Below are 22232 nucleotides of genomic sequence, written 5' to 3' on the forward strand. Positions count from 1 at the left end.
GACACCTAAAGCACAAGCAACAAAATAAAAAAATAAGTGGGACTACATCAAACTAAAAAGTTTGCGCACAGCAACAGAAACCATCAATAAAGTGGAAAGACAGCCTAGGGAATGGGAAAAAACATTTGCAATCAATGTATCTGATAAAGTGTTAATATCCAAAATACATAAAGGACTCCTACAACTCAATGGCAAAAAAGAAAAAAAAAAATAACCACCCAAAACCAATAAATAAATAAATTTAAAAGAATTTAAAACTGGGTAAACTACCTGAATAGACTTTTCTTCAAAGAAGATTGTCAAAAGGCTGACGGGTATATGAAAAGATGCTCAACATCTCTGGTCAGTAGGGAATGCAAATTAGAACCACGGTGAGATGGCACCTCACAGCTATTGGAATGCCATTACCAAAAAGACAAGAGATGATGCATGTTGACGTGCGTGTGGAGAAAAGGCAAATCTTGTGCACCATCGGTGGGATTGTTAGTAGGTATAACTGCATTGGAAAATAATGTAGAGGCTCCTCAAAAAATTAAAACTAGAACTACCATGTGATCCAGCAATTCCACTTGTGGGATATATCCAAAGGAAATGAAAACACTAACTCAGTAAGATAACCACACCCCTATATTCATAGCAGAATTGTTTACAGTAGCCATGGGATGAAAACAACCTAAGTGTGTATCAGTGGATGAGTGGGTAAAGAAATTTTGGAATATTATTCATCCATAAAAAATGAGGAAATCCTACCATTTGCAGCAACCTGGATGGACCTTGAAAGCATTTTGCTAAGTGTAACAAGTCAGGCAGAAAGACAAATACTGTATGATCTCACTTCTATGTGGAATCGAAAAAGAAGAAAAAAAGAAACTCATAGAACAAGAGCTCAAATTTGTGGTCACCAGAAGAGGGGAGAAGGAGGGAGGAAGGGGAGGGAGATTGGAGGAAGGGGGTCCGAAGGTACAAACTTCCTGTTGTAAGATAAATAAGCATTAGGGATAGGATGTGCTCCACGGCGACTCAGCTGTGTGATGTCCAGGAGAACTGTGAAGAGTCAGCCCTGAGAGTTCTCGTCACAAGGAGAATGTTTTTTCTTTTTTTCTTCTTTCTTTTCCTTTAATTGTATCTTTACGGGAGGACGGGTGTCAGCGGAGTCTGCTGTGGCAACCGTGTCAGTGGATGTAAATCAGCCCATTCTGCTGTACCTCTTAAACTTCTGCAGTCGTGTGTGCCGGTTATTTCTCAGTAAAACTGGGGGGACAAGACAGAAGGAAAAGAGATTCCCATGTGTAGTTGCTTCTCAGTTTTCAGATCACAGATTGATACATATATACATGACTGTCTGTGTGTGTTCGTGTAGTATCACCATTGCTTCATTTTGTGTAGCATAGATGCTTGAAATATCTTTTCTCTGAAAGTGAGCCAGGCTTTGGTTATCTATTATTTTAAACCTCAGGGCTGTAATGATTGATCTTCCAAGTTTATATTCATATTTTAATTATATCGATATTAGAGCATTTATCTTTTTTAACACATTTGTCTAACTTCATATATTAAATTTATTTTCTATGTTATGTACGGTACATAATGTGTGTAAATGTTTGTCATCAGTTTATTTTGTTGTATTTGCATTTTCTTACTATTACAATATGTGAAAGCTCTTCTAAGACTTAAATATATTTTCCCCAAACACTGTAACAAGATAAAGCTTTCTCCTCTGTTATCATAGAAGGAATTTAGAAGGTTTTTTTCAAGATTTTATTTATTTATTTAGAGAGCAAGGGGGGGGGCGGTGGGGGGGAGAGAAAATCTCAAGCAGATTCCATGCTAAGTGCAGAGCCCGATGCAGGGCTTGATCTCAGAACCCCGAGATAATTGACCTGAGCCAAAACCAGGAGTCAGAATTAACCAACTGAGCCACCCAGTTGCCCCGGAATTTTAGGAAGTTTTAAGGACATTTCCAGTTTGTTTTTGAGACACAAAATTAATCAACTAGAATTTATTCATGCCTTTCTTTGAGATTAGTAGTTTCCTTAAAATAATACATGTATATATTTATATATATGGACTGATATATGTATCTATATATGACATAGACATATTTGCATGTCTAGTAGAAATGACATATTATCACTAAGACCGTAGGACATTTATGTATGTTTGGTTCACCCTTTATTTTTTTTCTTCAAAGATTGAGACCTTGTAATTAGCCTGTGTAACAGAACTTTGTGTTCGTAAAATTACTAGAAGTGAAAAAACATCTGAAAAATGAGGTCTATTATTTTACTGCCTTAGTAGCTCAACGTAGGGGATCTCTGCCCCCCGACACCTACTTGTAAAGGACTCAGAATCATCTAGGGATCTGTTTCTAAGCATATACGCCTGGACACCACCCTAAAGCTTATAATTCCGTGGCTAGGGGGGAAATCACTGAGGCAAGCAGTTGTGTAGACTCGATTGTTGAAACATTGTGGAAGTCTATACAGTTAGAAGCGCTAGAAATATTCCTCAGAACTCTGTAAAGTGAACGGGATACATTGGTCCAGTGGGATGCCTTACAGACATCAGAAGGATAATGAAGATGATGTCCCATGTAACTGACTTGGAAAGACAGTAAATGTATATATATGACGTATAAGCACGACAGGGCGCATGCTTGAGCCCACTTGTGTTTGTCTATAACACACTCTTGTTAGAATATACACAACTGTTGATATGATTATCTCTGAGAGCAGGTTCTTCTGTTTTTCTTTTTATGTGCTTCCTAATTATTTGAGAAGGGGCATTTGTAGGCTGCATGAGAGTTGGAAACAGGGCCCTGGCTCATGGAGCTGCAGGCAGGATGGGCAGATTGAGAGACCCAAGCCAGCCCAGAGCGCAAGGCTAGGGCTCCTCAACTCAGAGCAGAAGCAGTCACTAGAAGTCAGAGTGCCAGCTTCAAGGGACTGGCTGTTGACCGTAGACCCACTGTTATAGAAAAGAAATGATGAACTAGACATTCTGTGAAGTTGTTTATGATGGAGAACGTAGGTTCCAGAAGCCACAGGAGAAAGACTTATATGCTTGGAGGTTGCTGCAGAGGTAGGTGGCTGGAGCGGGGAGCCCGTGTAGACGAGGCCTGTCGTGCAGAAGGGCCGGGAGCTGGGAGGCCCTGTGCAGACAGCCAGTGTGAGGGCTCTTGGTCAGATTCCGGCATCCAACTCCACGCTTTGTGGAGTCTGCTTGAAATTCTCTCCCTTCCTCTGCCCCTCCCGCTCTCTCGCTTGCTCTCTCTAAAATAAATAAATAAATAAATCTTTAAAAGAAAAACCATTCTATTAAGTTCAACAAGGAATAAGAAAATGGATTATCAGATACTATTTATTTGGAGTTTATGATTTTAATGAAGTGGTACTTTTATGCTAATAGTTATTGAGTCTGTTTGCATAAAATCCCAAATAATTGTGCCTGAGATTTGCTATTATGCTTTCCCCAAGAGACTTGCTGTGTAAGCATTTGAATGTCACGGATTCCTAAGCTTAGTCGTGACCTGCAAAGTTCCTCTTCTCACTTACCTTTTTGGAGAATATTCACATGTGCTTTCTGTTCTGTTCACCTAATTTATGGTGTCATATTACCTGTCCTCCTTGGCAGGTGTCATGGGCTCAAGGCTGTGTCCCTGGGACAGGTCCCGTATTCAAGCTATAGCCAGTGCAGTGGGGAGAAGAGTTGGGAGAAGGAACAGTGACAAGTGCTGGGTTTGCTCAGAAAATAACGAGAGCATAGGGATCTAGAGGGACAAGATGAAGGGTGGGTGGTAGGTGGAGATGGAGGCTAGCCAGTGTTGGAATGCCAAGCTGAGCGGTCGCAGTAATGGAGTCCTTGACAGGAAGCCACTGAAGGCATGTGAGCACATTGCTCACTTTAGGAACAAAGTCTTTGGAGGCTAGCATCGTCACGGTGTTGGTCTCCATCAGAATCAGTAGGAGGGTCCCAGGAAAGGCGACTCAAGCCGTTTGTTTTGAATGGGAGCGGAGTTGCTAGGAAAAAGCCGGGGAGCGTAGAACAGCGCTGGAGCTGTGGAGAGAGGAAGTCTCTGAATGGCCCTGATTCGGCTCCGCTTGTGAAAACGCAGTGTGAGGGTTTGTGCTGTGGTTGAACACAGACCACAAGGAGGGTTCTGAGCTCCCTTTGAAAAGTAAATGGGCTTCTGACGCAATCTGATGTAGGAGTGACGAGCTACTGAGTTCCCCCTGGCTTTGTCATCATTTTCTCCGTTGTTTGAGATTCGTGGCAGCTGAATAGAAACGGGGAAACAGGTTCACAAGGCACTGGAGAAGTAGGATTGCCAGGACTGGCCAATGACTTAACAAGACAGAGAAGGGAGTTTTCAGTAGTGGAAGACCCGGCCCCGTATGACTGGGAGGAGGGGTGTTTCTCGTGTACGACAAGGAGAGTTGGGAGGGGGAAGTAGGTTTTAGGGCAAAGAGTCGAGCCGTAGTCTGGGTGTCAGGGGAAGCTGGGACCGCAGCGTGTTGAGAGGTACCTGCCGAGAATCCTCACACGGAAGTGACTGGCACAGTGAAACGAGCAGGGAGGTTGGGGTCTGGGCCCAGATCCTGGCGGGCAGCTGTGCTGTCCTGGGGGAAGGAGCAGCCGCCCAGGGGGAACTGACAGCGGAAGTCTTCCTCTTCATGTGCCAGGTGAATGTGAAGTAATTCAAAAGGCTCAGGTGTATGTTTGTCCTGAATCTCATATTTAACTCAAGAGCTTGATCAAGACATATTATTACATAGTCAATCTAAGGGGATTCTGCCTTTATTGAAAGTATGTCAAACCTGAAATACTGAAGTTAGCAGTTTTGCTATTCACAGATAACCCTTTAATAAAATTTCTATGAAAATGCTGACTTGTTCTTAGAACAAAAGATCATGATAGAATCATTTGTGTTTTGAGTTTATTAGAGTACTTAGGGTGGAGTCTTTATACTGAACAAATAAGGGATTTAGTGTCCTGATTAACCTACATTTTGGATATAGTTTAGATTCCGTGCCAGCAAATGTAGGAATCCATTAAAAATTGACTCTAGAACCAAAGGAAGTGACTGCAATGTACAGATAGTCCTTATGTTAGAAAATATCTGTCTTACATTAACTTTGTGTTTCCCAATGGGCTTTTTTTCTAACACGATTAAGATAGCATATAGCAGCAACACTGGAATCTATACTTTTAACTCCTCAAAATTTTCATCTTCGGGGGAAAGCAGATGCTATTTGACATTTAACTTTTTTAGTAGTATTAACAGTGAATTATTCCTGATTTTCTTTTGGTTTGTAGGTCTTATCCAGCCCATTCCAAGAAACCAGTTTTTTCAAAGTTATTTTAATAATAATTTTGTAAACGAAGCAGATAGACCGTACAAGTGTTTTTACTGTCATCGTGCATATAAAAAATCTTGCCACCTTAAACAACACATCAGGTAAGGTAACAGATTCGGAAATGGAAATGTAGAGGAAATGCAGTGATTTAGTGAGCTGGTGACGTGGAGTAGTAAGGAGAGTAGTGTCAGCTTTGGGTATTTAAAATGTCGCACTTGACCCCAGAATATTTATTGGTGACTGATACCTTCATTCTTTAGTGTGTCGACCAAAACATTTTGCCCAGAAATTGTTCCTGAGTTTTATTGGCATTCCTCTTAGATTTCAGCATTTGCAATTTCTAGGACGCGTCAAACAAGTACTTGGTCTGTCGCGTTACAGTTCCGTACTTGAGCAGTTTTCAGGCGTGTTGATCAGCATTTAGATTAATGCTTGGTGCTAGCAACAGTGAAAAGAAAGCAGAAGCTCAGTCCTGAGAGATGGTGAAATGTCATGAAAACGTTTAGAACGTAGGGGCAGGCTCTCGAGACAGCGTTGTCTCTGCTGTGTGCCAGCTGGGTGGCCTCGGGCAAGTCGCTCGAGCTCTCTGAATCTTGGCTTTCTCACGGCTTAGCTTTAAAAAGTGGTGCTCAAGTGAAAGAACATACGAGTGCACTCTAGAGTATAAAGCATTATAAAGTTGTAAGAAGCTTATTCATGAAAATTTTTATTCTTTTTAGATCACATACAGGTGAAAAGCCTTTTAAATGTTCTCAGTGTGGAAGAGGCTTTGTTTCTGCAGGAGTGCTCAAAGCACACGTCCGAACGCACACTGGACTAAAATCTTTCAAGTGTCTGATATGTAACGGAGCTTTCACTACTGGTGGGAGCTTACGGCGACATATGGGTATCCATAATGACCTTCGTCCCTATATGTGTCCCTATTGCCAGAAAACATTTAAGACCTCACTAAATTGCAAAAAGCACATGAAAACCCATAGGTAGGTATAATTCTGTGGTCACTTTTTAGTAATCTGTAATTCCCAGATAGTGGTGGAGAGTGTTGTTAAGAAATAATTGTCTTTGATTCCTATAGTATTACGTCTAGTTTGAGGTGTATGGGCTGAAGAAACTTTTATGTCATCGTATAAGGATCTGTTAAGAGCCACAGACTAAAACGTTAACGCTTTTATTTTTAGTGTAATAGCGATGTAGTCTGTACCGGGCTACCTGCTCTGTAAACTCTCTTACAGAAGTCTGTAGTAGCCGTAATGCTAAACTATGGCTGATATTATTATTGGGTCATGAAGAGTGTAAAAAGGAAAATCTTAGTCAACCAACCCTGTGATTTCTCGGCATATCATCAGTGTGTCTGGATGGTCATTATTCCGTGTCGTTGACTTAAAAAGAACGTATGTTTTAGTGATCGCATAAATCCATCGTTAAAGCTAACTTACATTTTTATTTGATTAGAGGGCTATCTCATCTCTTAATGGAGGTGAGCCAAGAAGCCCTTGCAGAATGCATTGCTGGCTGTATCTGGAACTCATTCCTGGGTGTTTCTGGGAAGCCACAGTAGTCTGTGTTTTAACGGAACCCCTGGATGAGGCGACCACATCCTGGGAGACTTTGAAAGTAAGAGTCACTAGGTGAATATTTACTTTCAGGCAGTACTTTAACCCAGATATCTCTGCCTGATGTTACCAACAAAGCCAAACCCCAAATGGGAGAAGCAGCTAATTATGAGAAACGGGTGTGTGGTTTTATCCGTCTGGATGCCCAAGCACACGGATGCCTAAGCACTTAGGACACCGAAGAATTGTCTTCCTTGATGTGGCTCAGTTGATTACTTAGCTGAGAAGTTTAACTGCTGGAATATGATGTTGCCACGTGGTGTCAGTGTGGGGGACTCTTCCAATTTTATATCCAGTTTGTACCTTCCTGCATTTTATGGAGGAAATGATGGGCTTCACATGCATTTGAACTGGGGAAATAGTGGTGCCTAGATGTTCGGGGTCCTGTGCTCCCTGATTGCCATACGGGCTGCCTGAGAGCCATATGTGCTAAGAGGGTAGAGCCTGGACAGGACCTGGCCCGTGACACGCGAAAAAGACTTTTTCTTTGTCAGGAATTCAGGCTGTCTTAAGTCCGTGCACTCGCTGTGGTGGTATGGGGGTCCACGCCGCAGGCCTTGTCGTGGACGTGACAGCCAGGAGTAGAATTTCTGGGAAGTGGGTGAGCTGGTTTGGGCCAGGTCACCTCTGTTAGGTGGAGTGTCACACTGGCCGCTGATTGTCACAGCTTATACTGAGGGATGCAGGGCGCATTTATTACAGGTGGTGAGCGTGTGACATGGAGCTGACAGCGTAAGCACTGGTGGGTCTGTCACGTTGCAGGGCTGGTGTCCTCCTTCTCCAGATTGTGTACACTGTGGTCCCACCTGCAGGCAGCGAGGAGCTCCCGTGCTTCATCCCTTTGTTTGAAGTGTTGGGGACTCCTAAAATACCATACACTTAGGTTAAAAATAAGTGTAAAAGATAAAAGTATAGAAAGTAGTAAAAGTAGAGAAAAAAGTTACCACGCAAGACACACTTGCTCCCCAGCAGGGGGTCGTGGAGAAGCCCGGGGTGAACGTCTGGCACTGCTGAGTCGCCGTCGTAGTGCGTGAACGTGTCACCATGCACGTTTTCATACTTGGCTACTTCTCTTACATTTTCCCCTTCCTCAGTGAAAGTAGTCGAGAGGCAGCTATTTTCGATATTAGAAAATGAAGAAGAGAGACTTTGTTTGGAACTAAGAATGGAGTTCTAGGCAGGCACATGGTGCCGTGTGTTCGTGTCTGACCCTGGTACCTTAGAGAGGGGAGCGGACTGTTCACGTCCCCCATACTGGGCGGCAGTTGTTTGAGCTGCTTTTTTTTTTAAGTTCTATGATTCATTCACTGAATTCATTGTTCACTTTTCTCTTTCGAAGATAAATTGTTGACCCTGCTGGAATGTACTGGATATGTTTCCTATATAACAGCAATGTTAACATGAACATGGTCTTGCAGAAACAGGAACAGCCGCTCATATGCCTCCTACTCTGTGTTCGGTCACACATAGATCGTTGGTCAAATAAGGGGTCTTTGGCCCCAGACTGCGAGGGACAGCAGGTCACAGGACTCTGCCCCCAGTCTGTACACATAATACTGAAATGGGTCTGTAAGGGCATTGTCTTATTTTGTTCAATTCTTTGTCTAAATAACTCATTGCAGAATGAGTTTTAATTTTAATTTTGAACTGGGACAGTTTTACTTTGAAATATATGGTATCCTTTTATTTTTCTTTTTAAACTTTATATACTTTGGCGTGTGTTGTCCTTCTTCCTCTCCTTGCTGCTTTCATGTGCCTATCATCTGTGAAAGCGCTTAAAGTCAAAGGAACATGATTTTCCTTTAGAATAAATAATTAGTAGCATTTCATTTCAACTGGATTGCCACCCCGGCTTCAAAATGAAATAATTTTCTTAAGTGTTATCTAGTGATTGGCGGCTCACACAGCAGTACTTCATGGGAGTAGGTTTTGACAGCACCTAACTGTGCGGATTGTCGTTGATGTTTTGAAGATACGAGCTTGCCCAGCAGCTCCAGCAGCACCAGCAAGCCGCCTCGCTGGACGACAGCGCCGTGGACCAGCAGGGCATGCACGTCTCGACGCACATGCAGGTGGAGATCGAGAGCGAGCAGCTGCAGGCGGCGGCGGGGCCCGCGAACCCCGAGGCCATGCTGGACCTGGAGCCACAGCAGGTCGTGCGCACGGAGGACGCGGGACTCGGTCAGCAGTTGACGCATCAGCCTCTGGAAGCAGATGAAGGCAAATATCTCCCAAGTTCTCACTCTTACAGCAGTCCGCGTAGTTTTGCAGCCGTGTGCACTTACTCCTGTCTGGGTGTCTCTCATCTCTGACTTTGAACCCCAGTCTGTGCCGTGTGTGTACACCTGAGAGAGAGTTTGCTGTGCTAGAGAATGACACACATGGGACCGTCGGCACCTCCTGTGCCGAGAGTAGCTTCTGTTTTCAGTGAGTCTCCATGTGTCTGATCACTAGTGTTGTTACTGTGCAGCGGGAGTCTGGGGTGCGCTCCAGTGCGGGTCTGCGAGCCCTTGTCTCTGGCCGGCAGCCCTCCAGCCTTGCCGTCCTCATCGATGGAGTCTCGCTACAGAGAGCTGTCAGCTCAGCTGTAGCCAGGGAGCTTGGGGACGTGGTTGATGTGTGTCTGGTAGGACAGGCCGGCCGACAGACTGTTTGCCGGCCGTGTACGGTCTTACAGTATGGAAGCCCCAAGCGCATTTAGTCTATGAGCAGGGTTTGTGCTTTTTATCCTCTGTGTTGCCTGGAGCAATGCACATCTGAAAAGGTGTTAAATGGTCCTTGAATGTCATTGTACTCAGGGTATTTCCTTATAGGAGAACGTCTGAGTCTTAGGAAAATTCTGAAGTGATATTCTGGAAGTATAAAGATAATGCCTTAACTATATGCCATAGGTAAAAAAATATATATAAATTATACATATAATATATATCACATATTTATATATCAAATTATATATCTGTTAATATATACATATATATTACATATATAAATATATGTGTTTATATATTTATGAATATGTAATTTATATATAATATACATTTAATAAATTAATATATGCATGTAATTATATATATATATGTATATTGCCGTCCTACTGTCTTTTCAAAATAAGGAGGCTAAGTTTTGAAAACTCACGTAAGTATCCTTTTGGACACATTGGTAGATGTAAGTGTCTTTGAAATGTATGAACTCGCCGTCCGTCTGTATTTTATCTCAGATAGGTTCGTGGCCCCGCCGCCCGCCCTCCAAGGGCCCATGGACCAGTTCGAACAGCAGGCCCCTCCTCAGCAGTCCTTCGAACCGGCTGGCTTGTCACAGGGTCAGTGCTGGGTCCTGCCCGGGCGTTTCGGGGGTGGTACCCTGGTCGGGTGAATTTTACCACAGCCTGAGATGTTTGTTTTAAGGTCCTTCTGAAATTTATGATTTCAAACCCGGTAACTTTCCATGTGGATTACGTGTGCGTGTGTGTGCGTGCGGTGCAATTCGTGGTCTGCTCGGGTTGTGTGGAAAGCTCCTTAAGTCAGGACAGTGGGGTGGCCGCATGTAGACGGCTGGTGTGTGAGCCCGGCCGGGAAGGCCGTGAGCAGACGTTCTGAGAGCCAGCTGGCGAAATCTAACCCTAATTCTAGTTCCGAAGGTAGAAATCTTCATTTGTAAAACCAACTTTTGGGGCCTTTTTTTGGTGTGACTGCAGTCAAGCTCACATTTTCTGATTTGTTTCAGGCTTTACCGTGACAGACACGTACAGTCAGCAGCCCCCGTTTGCACCCGTCCAGCAGCTACAAGACTCCAGCACACTGGAGTCTCAGGCCCTGTCCACGAGCTTCCATCAGCAGAACTTACTGCAGGTCCCCAGCTCTGACGCGATGAACGTCGTGAGTGTCCACGGAAGGGGCTCGTGTCGGTGGCGGGCACATTCTGTTTTCCTCTGCGTTGTATGTGTGCACGTTCAGCTTCCTGGGAGGGCGTGCTCACTTCTTGTGGCCACAATGACCACATCATCTGTGAGGCCGAGATGCTCGTGCACGTCTTTTCCCATCAAACACTTATATTTTACCTACAGACTTCAATTCCATGATGTGGGATTTTACCTTTGGACTAAAAGTCAGGAAAGTCAGTAAAGTGCTGTGTAATCACATATGAAGGGTGTTTGTGGCTTTAGTGACACAACCTGAATGTTTTTATTGGTGGAATCTTAAATGTGGAACCTTCCACTTCAGAACGAAAATATAAGGAATGCTGACATACTAAAAATAAATATTTAAATGCATCATTTAAAATTTCTACTTGGTGTGGTTGGAGAAGTTTAAGTTTTGGTTTTGATTTTCCCATTTTGGGAAAGTTTTCACTAGTGATAGAAATGATCGGCCAATCAGTTGTTTTCTTTCTTTACAAGCCACCGTTGAGAAAGAACAGGGTCACTGTCCGTAGCTTCTCCGAGTGGTAGGCCCGGCCCCTCCCGTGAAAACCTTGGAGCACTTTTTCATAGCATAGAAGCCATGGAGTTCAGATGCTGCATCTGGGTGGGGTCGGGGCGGTAGGCAGCATGCCGTTTCGTGGTCGCTCGCCCCTTGCGCCAGAGTCCTCTGAGTGCGGCTGCACCCCCGACATGCTTGGAGCGGACTAGGGGTCCCTCTGCTTTGCTCACGGAGGTCAGGTGAGCCAGTCGCCACACCCGGGTGGGCTCGCCACCCTTCAGTCCTGTGCCTGTTGTGCATGTGCTGAAGGTCAACACTGGCAAGCAGTGTTTTCTGCAGTAGCCAGAAATCCTCGAGCCTGTCTTTGCTCGGTTCCTGCTGCGGTAGCCGGCTTGCGGTCCCTGTGTCAGGAAGGTGTGGTGCTGACGGCTGCTCCCTGAGGGCGTGCTGTTGCTCCCAGCGGGGGGAGCATGCTTTCTCTCCCTGTGGTTTGGTGACAGGCGGGGTAGTAGGACCATGTTCACTCTCAGTAACAGTAGAGCAGATGAATAATCTCTTTCTAAGATTGTAAAAAGTATGGAAAGATCAGTTTCATGCTTGGCTAAATTTTGTATTTAAAGCAAATTAATAGAAAGTAAGTATTGAATAAAATTGGTATGAATGGTTTTTATTATCAATCTAGTCAAATGCTTACAATGAGCTACTTGGAGTTTCTCCTTTGAATCTTCATTTATAAATTTCTTATCCTTAGTTGTTTGTTGTTCTGCATTTATTTATAGATACTCAGGTAGTCTGCTTTATACTTCTGCTAAATTTTAGACAACGCGTTTGATCCAAGAGTCGTCCCAAGAGGAACTGGAGCTGCAGACTCAACGTCCCGAATTCCTGGAGGACAGGGAGGACCAGAGCCGGCGCTCCTACAGGTAGCTGTCTGCACAGAGAGCTCGATGCCGCGGGGCTCTGCTGGCCCGACCACTATGCCCAGCGTGTGCTTCCCCCTTCTGGGCCTTTGCGATTGGCCTCTCAGAAACTCTGTGAACAGGGTCCACTATTATCCCCACTTTATTATGATCAAAGGATCTGAGACGAAAGAGGTTCACTTGCTAAGATTTCTACAGCTAACGTGACAGGACCAAGGTTGGGGAACCTGCTTGGTTGTGGCTTCCTGTTACCATGTTTTCAGGAATAACTGAAATTTACTGTGTGCCTGTTGTTCAGGGTTCTTTGTGGGCTTGAGGTATACCGTGATTGCAAGGACAGTTTTTAAGTCCACCATGCGTCCTTCATGCACCTGTCTGTTCAGTGGTACGTACTGCGTGCCCTCAGCGTGCCCGCGCTGCTCTGGACTCGTGGAGCGCGCTGCTGACACAGACTCCTGGCCCACTCACACTACGACGTGCACATTCACAGGGAAAAGATACACTTAGTTTTACAAAACTGAATACGACTGTATGTGTCACATACAAAGCAAAATGAGTACTGTGTTTATTGAGATAGTCTTAGCTTCATAATATTTTAATAGTTTTATTATTTGCATAAAATACTTTCGAAGGTCTAATAATTTTTTCCAAAGCCATTTAACAAAAAAAATACTTTATAGTTATTCTTTAAAAATGGCAAGCTGCCTTACCTCAAACGGGTGGTCCTAACTGAGGTTTTTGAAAATGGCTAAGTTTGCTGGTGCCCTTCAGCGTATAGTGTCTGAGAGGCCGAGTGACTCCGTTTTCGCATTTCCGTAGGACTTGTTCTTTGTGCGAGATCTCAGCACGTTGAACTGGTGTTCTTGCAGAGAAGCTTTTCCACCTTTGGAAGTGTATTATCCTGTGATCGTCATGAATTTGCAAACACAAAACTGTGTTAGAGCAGTGGTTCCTAATTTGGGGGGGATCCATGGATTCTGAGGGAGATACTCACAGATGGGCTTCAGGATTTCTGAGACTGGCCTCATATTTTATTCACACTTTCATCTGTTCAGCGAATATTCACTTGGTAACGTTTAATTAGGATGTAGCATTGGTATTTTTAAGTGAGATGAATCTAAAGTCTTCTCATGATTCCTTTGTGACATCTGCTTGGGTGTCTGTGGACTTGTAGGCTTGCATCGTTCATTCATGTATTCAACAGTTGTTAAGAACCCGTGATATGCCAACCACTGGGGCTATATTATTGAGCAAAACAGAAGAAAACCCTCCGTCCTCAGGAGTTTGTATGCTCGTGGGAAGAGATGGTGAGCAAAATGAGTAAGTGAGGCTCACGGCAGATGGGATATTGACATGGGCCGTGGGGAAAGAGAAAGCAGAAGGGGCTGCCAGGCGCTGCCAGCTGATGGGAGAGGCAGGTGCTGCCATCCTGGGGAGTGGCCAGAAGGCAGGACCCACCTTTAGGGGATTTATAACAGGTGGAGGTGTGAGAGGAAGGGACCCAAGCAACTGGAAGTTAGAAATTACTGTCCCTGGAAAGGGGGATTTCTTGGGGGGCAGGCTTTGGCGCTAAGGCCAACAGACTTGGTTTTGTATCATCAGGGTTGGTATTTGAGAAGAGGTGTCAATTTGGTTCGTTATACCAGGTTGGGATTAAGGGGAGAGGTCCAGCTGGAATCACACATTTGGGAGCTGTCAGTGTAGAGGCTAACCTTAAAGCCGTGGGGGTGCATGTCCATCAAAAAAGGAAGGGGCGCCAAGGTCACACCCTTGGCATGCCACTTAGCGGCGAGCAAGGTGAGGAGGGACCAGCCTCGAGGGAGGGCTGTGTGTGTGTATTGTTTATGGAGGAGATGGTGTCTCACTTTCATAGGATTCTCACGGACGTCAGGGATCCTCCCCCCAGACATTAAGAAACATGGAACCTGTAGCCTATAATTTCATTACATTTTTACCTTTTGCCCCAATATTATAATGAAAGTAGAGACTAGCCAAGCTCCCTGAGATGTGCTTCCTGGATACACGGGTGCAGAGGAGCTCCTTCTGTGGACCCTGCCCCTGGCAGCTGGGGGTGTCCCCCGTGGTGTGACGGAGTGACCAAAGGCTGTGCGTACCTCCGGCGTGGCGGCTCTCCGAGGGCGAGTGCGTCCTCAGTGTTGGCTTCTGTGATCTAGGTTGTCGGTGGACACTTGGGGAGAATAACTGTGTGGTCAGCAGAGTGGGCGGGGATCGTCCACGAGGAGAGAGGAAGTAGAGAAGGGCCCCGTCTCCATGGATGGAGCCTGGTCCTGGGGCGGGAGCTGGCTGGGGCCAGGTGGGGACTGTCTTGCTTCAGACTGTCCTCTGAGGGTGGCCATCTCCCCACAGCCTGCCGGTGTTGTCCGGGCGGTGCTGGTTGGCTTTAGCTCACAGGTGTGAGTTAGAGGGCCTTCTCAGCAAGCATCAGACGGCTTAGTGGTACTCAGTTCTGCAGATGGATGGTTTTGCCCTGCTGCCGTGCGGACCAGAACCAATCTCTTTCTCAGATCAGTTGATGAGTGCTGTTGGTTTGCTTTTCTGTTTTTCATGGGTACCCCCCTAAATCAAGCTCGTTTCATGGAGTGAGATTTCCAAGTGTGTTTCCAGTTTGTCTGTCTGCAGTTGGGCGTGGACATCAGAGGACCGTTGGCTGCCTCTGTGCGGGTGCCTGGTCCCAGAGACGGGGGTTTGGAATGTGACTAACGTCCTCCTACAGCTTCAGACTGGGAAATGGGAAAGATTTCTGAATCCTTTTTTTAGTGTTTAATAATATGTGAATAAGAATTTTAAAATAGTTCATAATTATTTCATCCTTGAAGTAATTTTAATATATTTTGTAACTTAGGGGAATATTATACTGTACATTTACATACTATTCAAAATAGCTCTAGGAAAATCTGTTTTATAAAGTATTTTATAAGCCTAAAGAGTATATGAATTGGCATTTCCAAGTGTCTGGACTCAGGAGCGATTCTGACCCTGAGACAGTGGAAGTTTTCACAGTGTCCTGTACGACTTCGTAAAGAAAATAGTCTGTAACACATTCTTTTCCTGTTAGTTTCTTTTTTTTTTCAAGATTTTATTTATTTATTTGACAGAGATAGAGACAGCCAGCGAGAGAGGGAACACAAGCAGGGGGAGTGGGAGAGGAAGAAGCAGGCTCCTAGCGGAGGAGCCTGATGTGGGGCTCGATCCCATAATGCCGGGATCACGCCCTGAGCCGAAGGCAGACGCTTAAGGACTGTGCCACCCAGGCGCCCCTCCTGTTAGTTTCTGATTAATCAGGTAGTGTGCCTGCTGGGGATTGCCATAGGATTTACTGAGAATGAAATAATAAAATATATGTTTATGACACACAGATACCCTGAGCAGAATTTGGTCTCACAAGTTACTATTGCTGATGTTTCATCATTTCTTCAACGGTGGAGAGCACAGCTAGCTTCTGTGACAGTTATGCCTGAGTGTTTAGTGATCACGGGGGAGGCTGTTCTTCCTCGGTCTCGGACGTCACACTTGTGTTCGTGCCGTGGACTGACGTGGCGTCTGCTCTCCGTGCTGTTTCTAGGTGTGAGTACTGCAGCAAAGGCTTCAAGAAGTCTAGCCACCTGAAGCAGCACGTGCGGTCCCACACCGGGGAGAAGCCCTACAAGTGCAAGCTGTGTGGACGTGGCTTCGTATCCTCCGGGGTCCTCAAGTCGCACGAGAAGACACACACAGGTGACTGTCTGCCTCACTCAGGGGACTTTCTGGTTTCCAGTGTGTTGATGGAGGGCTGCGGCCATCAGTACCACCTCCGTCCTGGCCAGAACACGCTCTGTAGCTGTGAGCACTCACTCCCCATTCCCCTCTGTGCCCCCAGTCCTCGGCAGCCGGGGTCTCCTTCCGTCTCTGGATTTGCCTGTTGTGGGCATGCCATCGAAACACAAACATGCAGACACAGCTTCTTTTCTGCGCACGTGTCCAGGCTCCTTCCACACTGTAGGCAGCACGCCACTCCTTTGTGGAGCTGAACCGTACTCCACTGTGTGGACGGACCCCCTTTCCTTCCTCCTTCAGCCACTGTTGGACGTTGGAGAGTTTCCCTCCTGCGGCTCCAGAAATCATCCTGCTGTGAACCTGTGTATGCAGCTTACGTGGACGAGTTTCCATTTCTCTAACAGTGGAATGGCTTGGTCATATGGTACCTGTTTAAACCTCTGAGTCGATCATACTCTTTTCCAAAGTGGCTGCACTGTTTTTGCTTGTCCACCAGCGAAGGGTGAGGGTTCCCATTTCCCACTCTGGTCCACACTTGGCGTTGTTTGTCCTTCTGCCGTGACCGTCCCTAGGACTGTGCCCCGGTGTCTACTCACGGGCTTCATTTGCATTTCTCTAGCGGTGAAGGTCGTGCAGTTGCCTTTCACGTGCCCGTTGGGAAGCGGCTCTTCTAGTCCTCTGTCGTTTTTAAATTAGATTCTTTGCAATCTTATTGTTGAGTTGTTTAAAGAGTTTTTAATATATTCTCTATCAGATATATGATTTGCAGTTAAATATATTTTAAATATGTTGCTTTTATCTGTTTAATAAATGCAGTATGTTTATTTCATATATTAATGTATCTGTTTAATATCAGTGTATTCTGTGTAAGGCTTTATTTGAAATAAGAACATACCAACAGAACAAGGGCAGGCTTTGTGGGATTAGTGACAGTTGGTGGTCGCAGGCGCCAGGAGGACAGGTGGAGGGCAGGTCCAGAGAAGGCCGGTCGGAAGGCCGCGCTAAGGAGTCAGCGCCCCCCCGTAGCAGAGAGGAGCCTGTACGACTGGAACCGGGAACCGCGGCTGGTCCACGAAGTGCTTACTCAGCCACGGTGGCCTCTGTGGCTTCAGTCCAGAGCAGAGAGGGCTTTCCTGGCGGGCCTGATTTGGAAGTAAAGCCGTGCACAGGTGTTGTAGGCTGTTCCCACGTCATTGGCTGTGGGAATGGTGAAAAAAGATGGATTTGAGAAAACCTTTGTAGGGCATAATCCACAACATGGTGCCAGCTGAAATGTCAAAGACGGAGGGACAGAGAGCACTTGGCGTTTGTTTAGAGCAATGGTCTTGTGGGTTTAATTCCACTAGTGAATTAGTAGTAAAACATGCCACGACCATTTCAGTGTTCCTAAAATAAAGCCAGGGCAAATAAACCGGCTTCAGTTTTGTGGCTTCTCGAACGTATCTTTGTTTGCTTTCGACTACTTACGATTTTAAGGGACTGGGGTACAGTTTTTGACCTTGTCTCCATTGTCACAGGAGTAAAGGCGTTCAGCTGCAGCGTCTGCAGCACTTCATTCACCACCAACGGCAGCCTCACCCGGCACATGGCCACGCACATGAGCACGAAGCCCTACAAGTGTCCGTTCTGTGAGCAGGGCTTCCGGACCACAGTGCACTGCAAGAAGCACATGAGGAGGCACCAGGCTGTCCCCTCTGCAGTGTCAGCAACGGGGGAGGAGGAAGGAGGTACTGCCCAGCGTCGACTCGAGGGTCAATAACCACACGCTCGCCTAGTGATAGATTAGTGCACACGCAGCTTTAAGTCTCGCTTATCTTCTGGTTATGACAGCAGCACGTGCTCTCTCTGGAAAAGGATTCAGAGAGGGCAGAGAAGGAAACCATCTCCCCAGTCAGCACACCCCAGACCATCCACCGTAGCCGAGCAGATGCGCATGGAGGTCGAGACGTTAATTTCTCGACAAGCAGGGATTTGAGTTGTACGTGGTGCTTGCGGTCCCCTCGATTTTCCCTCTGCTGGTGTCTGTCTCAGACGTCAGCTCCTGGGGCCCCGTGGAAATCCGTCGTATTCTGTTACGTAATTCCCTATGGATGGACGTGTGCCTTCCGTCCGGGTCTCTCCCTGAGCCAGCAAGAGCCAGCGGTTAGGGAGGGCTTCACCCCTCCGCCAGCCTGTGCGTTCACTGCAGTCCCTCAGTGCGTCGACGCGAAGCACCGTGTAGCTAGCTCAGTGTCAGACGCACCCGGTAAGGCGGGCCTCCGGGGAGGGGCATTGTGAACGGATGAGGTGATCTCTCTTTAGCACATCCCCCGGTGAAATGCCAGGATGAAGAATGTGCTGTTGTCTGTTTGGACCCTGTTACCCGACGGTGGTCTGTCCACAGCATGAGACCTGACTGTGCACACAGTTGGCATGTGATGTTTGTGGAGTGAGTGTGACGAGGCAGGGCTGTGAATGTGAGGTTGGCGTGCTCGCAGCCATCAGAAGGCTGGCAGCTCATTGGCTTCCGTCCCTGGTTTCTCACCCCCGTGTGCTCTGTGCTCACCTGGCCTCCAGGTCACAGTTGTCTCCGGTGCGCTCGACTGACATAATAGGCCTGTAGCTTGTTCTTATGTTTTGGGGAAAGTGTCTTTAAAATGTGCCTACCCCACCTACAGACGGTAAGGACTCTGACTCCACTGCAGAGCGGCTGCTCCCCTGGCCTCTTCAGTAGGTAATTCTGAATGTCGATGTTTCTGACCCCTTGGACTTTGTCAGGACACACCGCCAACTCTTCAGTCTCATCATTCCTCATAAAGCCTTTATTTCCACTTTTGTCCTGTGATTAGTGAAGTACAAGGAGAGAAGAGTAACTCTTCTCCTTGCAGGGAATTACAGAGCGTAGGACACAACACCCTGTTTCTGGAACCTGTGGTGTGGAGGGCATTCACGGGGGAGCCAACGCAGCAGCCTCCAGGGCTGAGGATGCAGCTTTGCCGTTCGGATGGGCCGGGGGGCTCCTGGGGCGGCCTCGCCACTCTGCTATGTCTGTGTTCGCTCCCCCACGATCTGTCGTGGTGCTGTCTGCTCCGGGTCACTAAGGAAGAGCAGCCGCTGCACCGGCTTCATGTCCTAGGGGTTGACCTTGGTCACGTGTGTTAGGACGTGAGTCCGTGTGGCCCGACACCGTCGGCTTCCGCGTCGTCTGTGTGTTGTGCTCCATTTCACTGCCCTTTTCCCTCCCGTGGCTTTGCCCTATTGTTTGGGTTCTCAGAACTTTCCACATTTCATTATCTGTGCTGGTGGGGCTACTGTCTGTCCCCGCCAAATCGATCCAAATCTTATTCTCTCCTCCACAGCCCACCTTCCCTGTCCCCCCTGGCCCCTCTCTTTCCTTCTCTCCTTCCTTCCCTCCCTCCCTCCCATCGTTCTCCCTTCATCCTAACAGAAGCAACCCGGTAGCTCTTGTCACTAATGTGGTGCTAACCACTGTCCATTTGGCTAGTTAGTGTTTCTTTTGAGGTCTTATTCTTTCACTTCTTAGTCATCTGTGCCATTCCAAGCTCCCATTCCCAGCCAACTTGTTTTTCTTCTGTCAGATTCTAATAGCACCTTATTCTTGTTTTCAGTCAGTGTAAATACAACCTCACGTCTCACTGAGAGAATACTTAAATATATATATTTTTAAGGGTTTTTTGGTAACTAATTAGGACCTTTTTGCGAATTTATCACTTTGGTCTTCTGTCTTGAGCTACTGATTTTCTTTATCTGATGATAATTCAGTTTTTGCCCGTATTAGTCAGCGAGTGTCTGTGTTTATGAATGCTGGGGACGTGTGTGGACGCTGGTGCTTTCAAAGGAGCTCTCTGCCGGGCTGGTCCTCAGTCTGGCACTGTTGTGACGAGGTGACCACGGTGCTGCTCCCTCCGGGGCCCCAGCTTGGTTTTCCCGTGGACTAGTGGTGGGAAGGAAACGCCTTTGTCCCAAATAGAGCTTCCTGTGTAACTCACTTTACACCCTACAGACTTGTTTGGTTTCATTTTACTTGTTTTGTGAAAACTTAATTTTTTATTAGGATTGGATCCTTTTCCTGTATTTTGTTTAGATGTGTGTATGGAGGAAGAGGAAGAGAATTCTGAAAGAAGTGCGTCTCGAAAGGCTCGTCCGGAGGTCATCACTTTCACGGAGGAGGAGACGGCGCAGTTGGCCAAGATTCGGCCGCAGGAAAGTGCGACCGTCTCCGAGCAGGTCCTGGTGCAGTCGGCTGCGGAGAAGGACCGCATCAGCGAGATGAAGGACAGGCAGGCGGAGCTGGAGGCCGAGCCCAAGTACGCCAACTGCTGCTCCTACTGCCCCAAGAGCTTCAAGAAGCCCAGCGACTTGGTGAGGTGAGGCCGCCGCCACGTTCTCAGCATTCGCGGACAGCGTCTGTGTGCGGCTCGGTGTTGCCCCGCGGCCAGGGAGGGCTGCTTCGAAAGTGCTGCCTCCCGAGAGGCTGATCCGTGTGTGGAGCGAGGGTTTTAAGCTGGTGTGGACTGTGGGGCTCTTCTGGAACGTTGATTAGAAAGCAGTGTGCTTTGTACATGGCTCGTGTGCATGTCTAAACGGCTGTGGTGTCAACAGCCCCCCTTTATCTGCAGTTTCAGATAGTTACCTGAGGTCACCACAGTCCCTGAGTGGGCCATCCTCCTACTGACCTCTGTCACAAGGTCATGGTAGCCTCATACTGTGTCACGCGGCTGTGTCGTCATCTCACGTCAGCACGGGAAGATGGGGAGTGTGGTCGGTACGGTGCTGCGAGAGGGACAGCGCATTCACCTGTCGTTCATCACAGCTGTTGTTGGGATCGTTCTGCCCAATCATCAGTTGTCGTAGTTAATCTCTTAACTGGGCCTAATTTAGAAATTCTACCTTACGATAAGTGTCTCGTATGTACAGGAAAAAAACAGTATACATCCGCACTTTCAGGCATCCCCTGGAGGTCTCGGAACATATTCCTGTGGATGAGGGAGGACTACCAGAGGTAAAAGAAAAAAAGAGAGAGAAAGAAAAGAGGAAAGGAAGGAGGGAGGGAGGAAGGAGGGAGGAGGGAGCGAGGAAGGAAGGAAATGAATTATTTATTGAGGATGACGTGGTGCTTAACTGTGTGGGTTTGCAGACCGCATCAGGGACCTGCTGTCCCCAGGAGTGCTGGTCTGTGTGGGGAGCGAGGGCACAAGCACACGCTGGGGTGTGTGACAGTGTCAAGAGGCAGCCTGTGATTAAGGCCAGTTAGCCCGATGGCAGTGACTGGTGTGAGGTCAAGTCCCAGCAGGACTGGACCCCAGGACCCTGACAGCTGTGGGGAGGCTCAGCCCAGGGGAAAAGGTGAGGTGTAGAGTGTTGTCCTGCAGGACAACACAGGATACTTGGTGTTTGTGTTAGGGGATGCTCATGGGTGGAAGGTAGGGCAGCATGGCGCAGGGAAGAGCAGTTAGGATTTTGAGGTGGGTGACGGAGCAGGCTGCCCTCAGGTCCCTCCGCGTGGGAGGGACAGAGGCTGGCGGCAGAGTGGCTCCTGCGTTGGAAGTGCATGTCCAGTGAGTGTAGAAGGTGATGGCTAGCCTGCATGTGGGAAGGGAAGTGTGCCAGTGAGGGTGATGGTGAGGTGGGTTAGTGGGGATTAGAGCGAGCCCATAGGGAGCCGTAGTGTCCCTTCCAGGCACCCCCCAGAAGTGAGGGGGTGCATTCAAGGCTGGGGAGTAAGACAGCAAGGCGTACGGCGGGGAGAACACCAGGCACCGTGATGAAGGACTTGGGGTGCTTTGTAGGTAGGAGTGCAGCCTGGCAGGAGGGGTGCCGGGAGGGGAGTGCGCAGGGTAGCTGGTGGGGAGAGCCAGGTCAGCGTGGGGGGTGGTGGGAATCCCAGGCGAGGCTGTCCTGAGGACCGGGGCTACCAGTGTGGAGGCGGTGGAGGCAGCGTTGTGGGCATCCGTGCACCACTTCAGACCCCTGCGAGGCCGTGGGCCCGCGGATGGGGCCGAGGGCCGGGACACAGGGCAGAGGCGAGAAAGCACTTGGTCGTCAGCACATACACACGTGTCTGACCCGCGACCCGGAGAGCGACGCCGAACGGCAGGCGGTGTAGAAGAGCCTCGCGGCCGACGGAGCCCCTGTCCCGGCCTGCGCGTG

At 47.5% G+C, this 22232-nt stretch overlaps 1 protein-coding gene across 9 annotated transcripts in view; it reads left to right on the forward strand.

Annotated features, from left to right (window-relative positions):
- The window catches only part of ZNF236 (zinc finger protein 236), a 105630-nt gene that overhangs the window by 49812 nt on the left and 33586 nt on the right, over positions 1–22232 (forward strand). For 7 of the 9 annotated variants that reach the window (XM_034642954.1, XM_011233021.3, XM_034642953.1 and 4 more), the window contains 9 exons: positions 5317–5458; positions 6077–6337; positions 8943–9190; positions 10188–10289; positions 10694–10845; positions 12208–12311; positions 15892–16043; positions 17600–17809; positions 20167–20449. In XM_034642954.1, coding sequence (XP_034498845.1) covers positions 5317–5458; positions 6077–6337; positions 8943–9190; positions 10188–10289; positions 10694–10845; positions 12208–12311; positions 15892–16043; positions 17600–17809; positions 20167–20449 — 1654 coding nt within the window. The remainder of the gene's footprint in view (positions 1–5316; positions 5459–6076; positions 6338–8942; positions 9191–10187; positions 10290–10693; positions 10846–12207; positions 12312–15891; positions 16044–17599; positions 17810–20166; positions 20450–22232) is intronic. The other 2 variants (XM_034642952.1, XM_011233022.3) reach the window with 2 other exon arrangements.

The sequence above is a fragment of the Ailuropoda melanoleuca genome, chromosome 14 (genome assembly GCF_002007445.2).
Source record: "Ailuropoda melanoleuca isolate Jingjing chromosome 14, ASM200744v2, whole genome shotgun sequence".
In the NCBI taxonomy this organism is placed as follows: domain Eukaryota; kingdom Metazoa; phylum Chordata; class Mammalia; order Carnivora; family Ursidae; genus Ailuropoda; species Ailuropoda melanoleuca.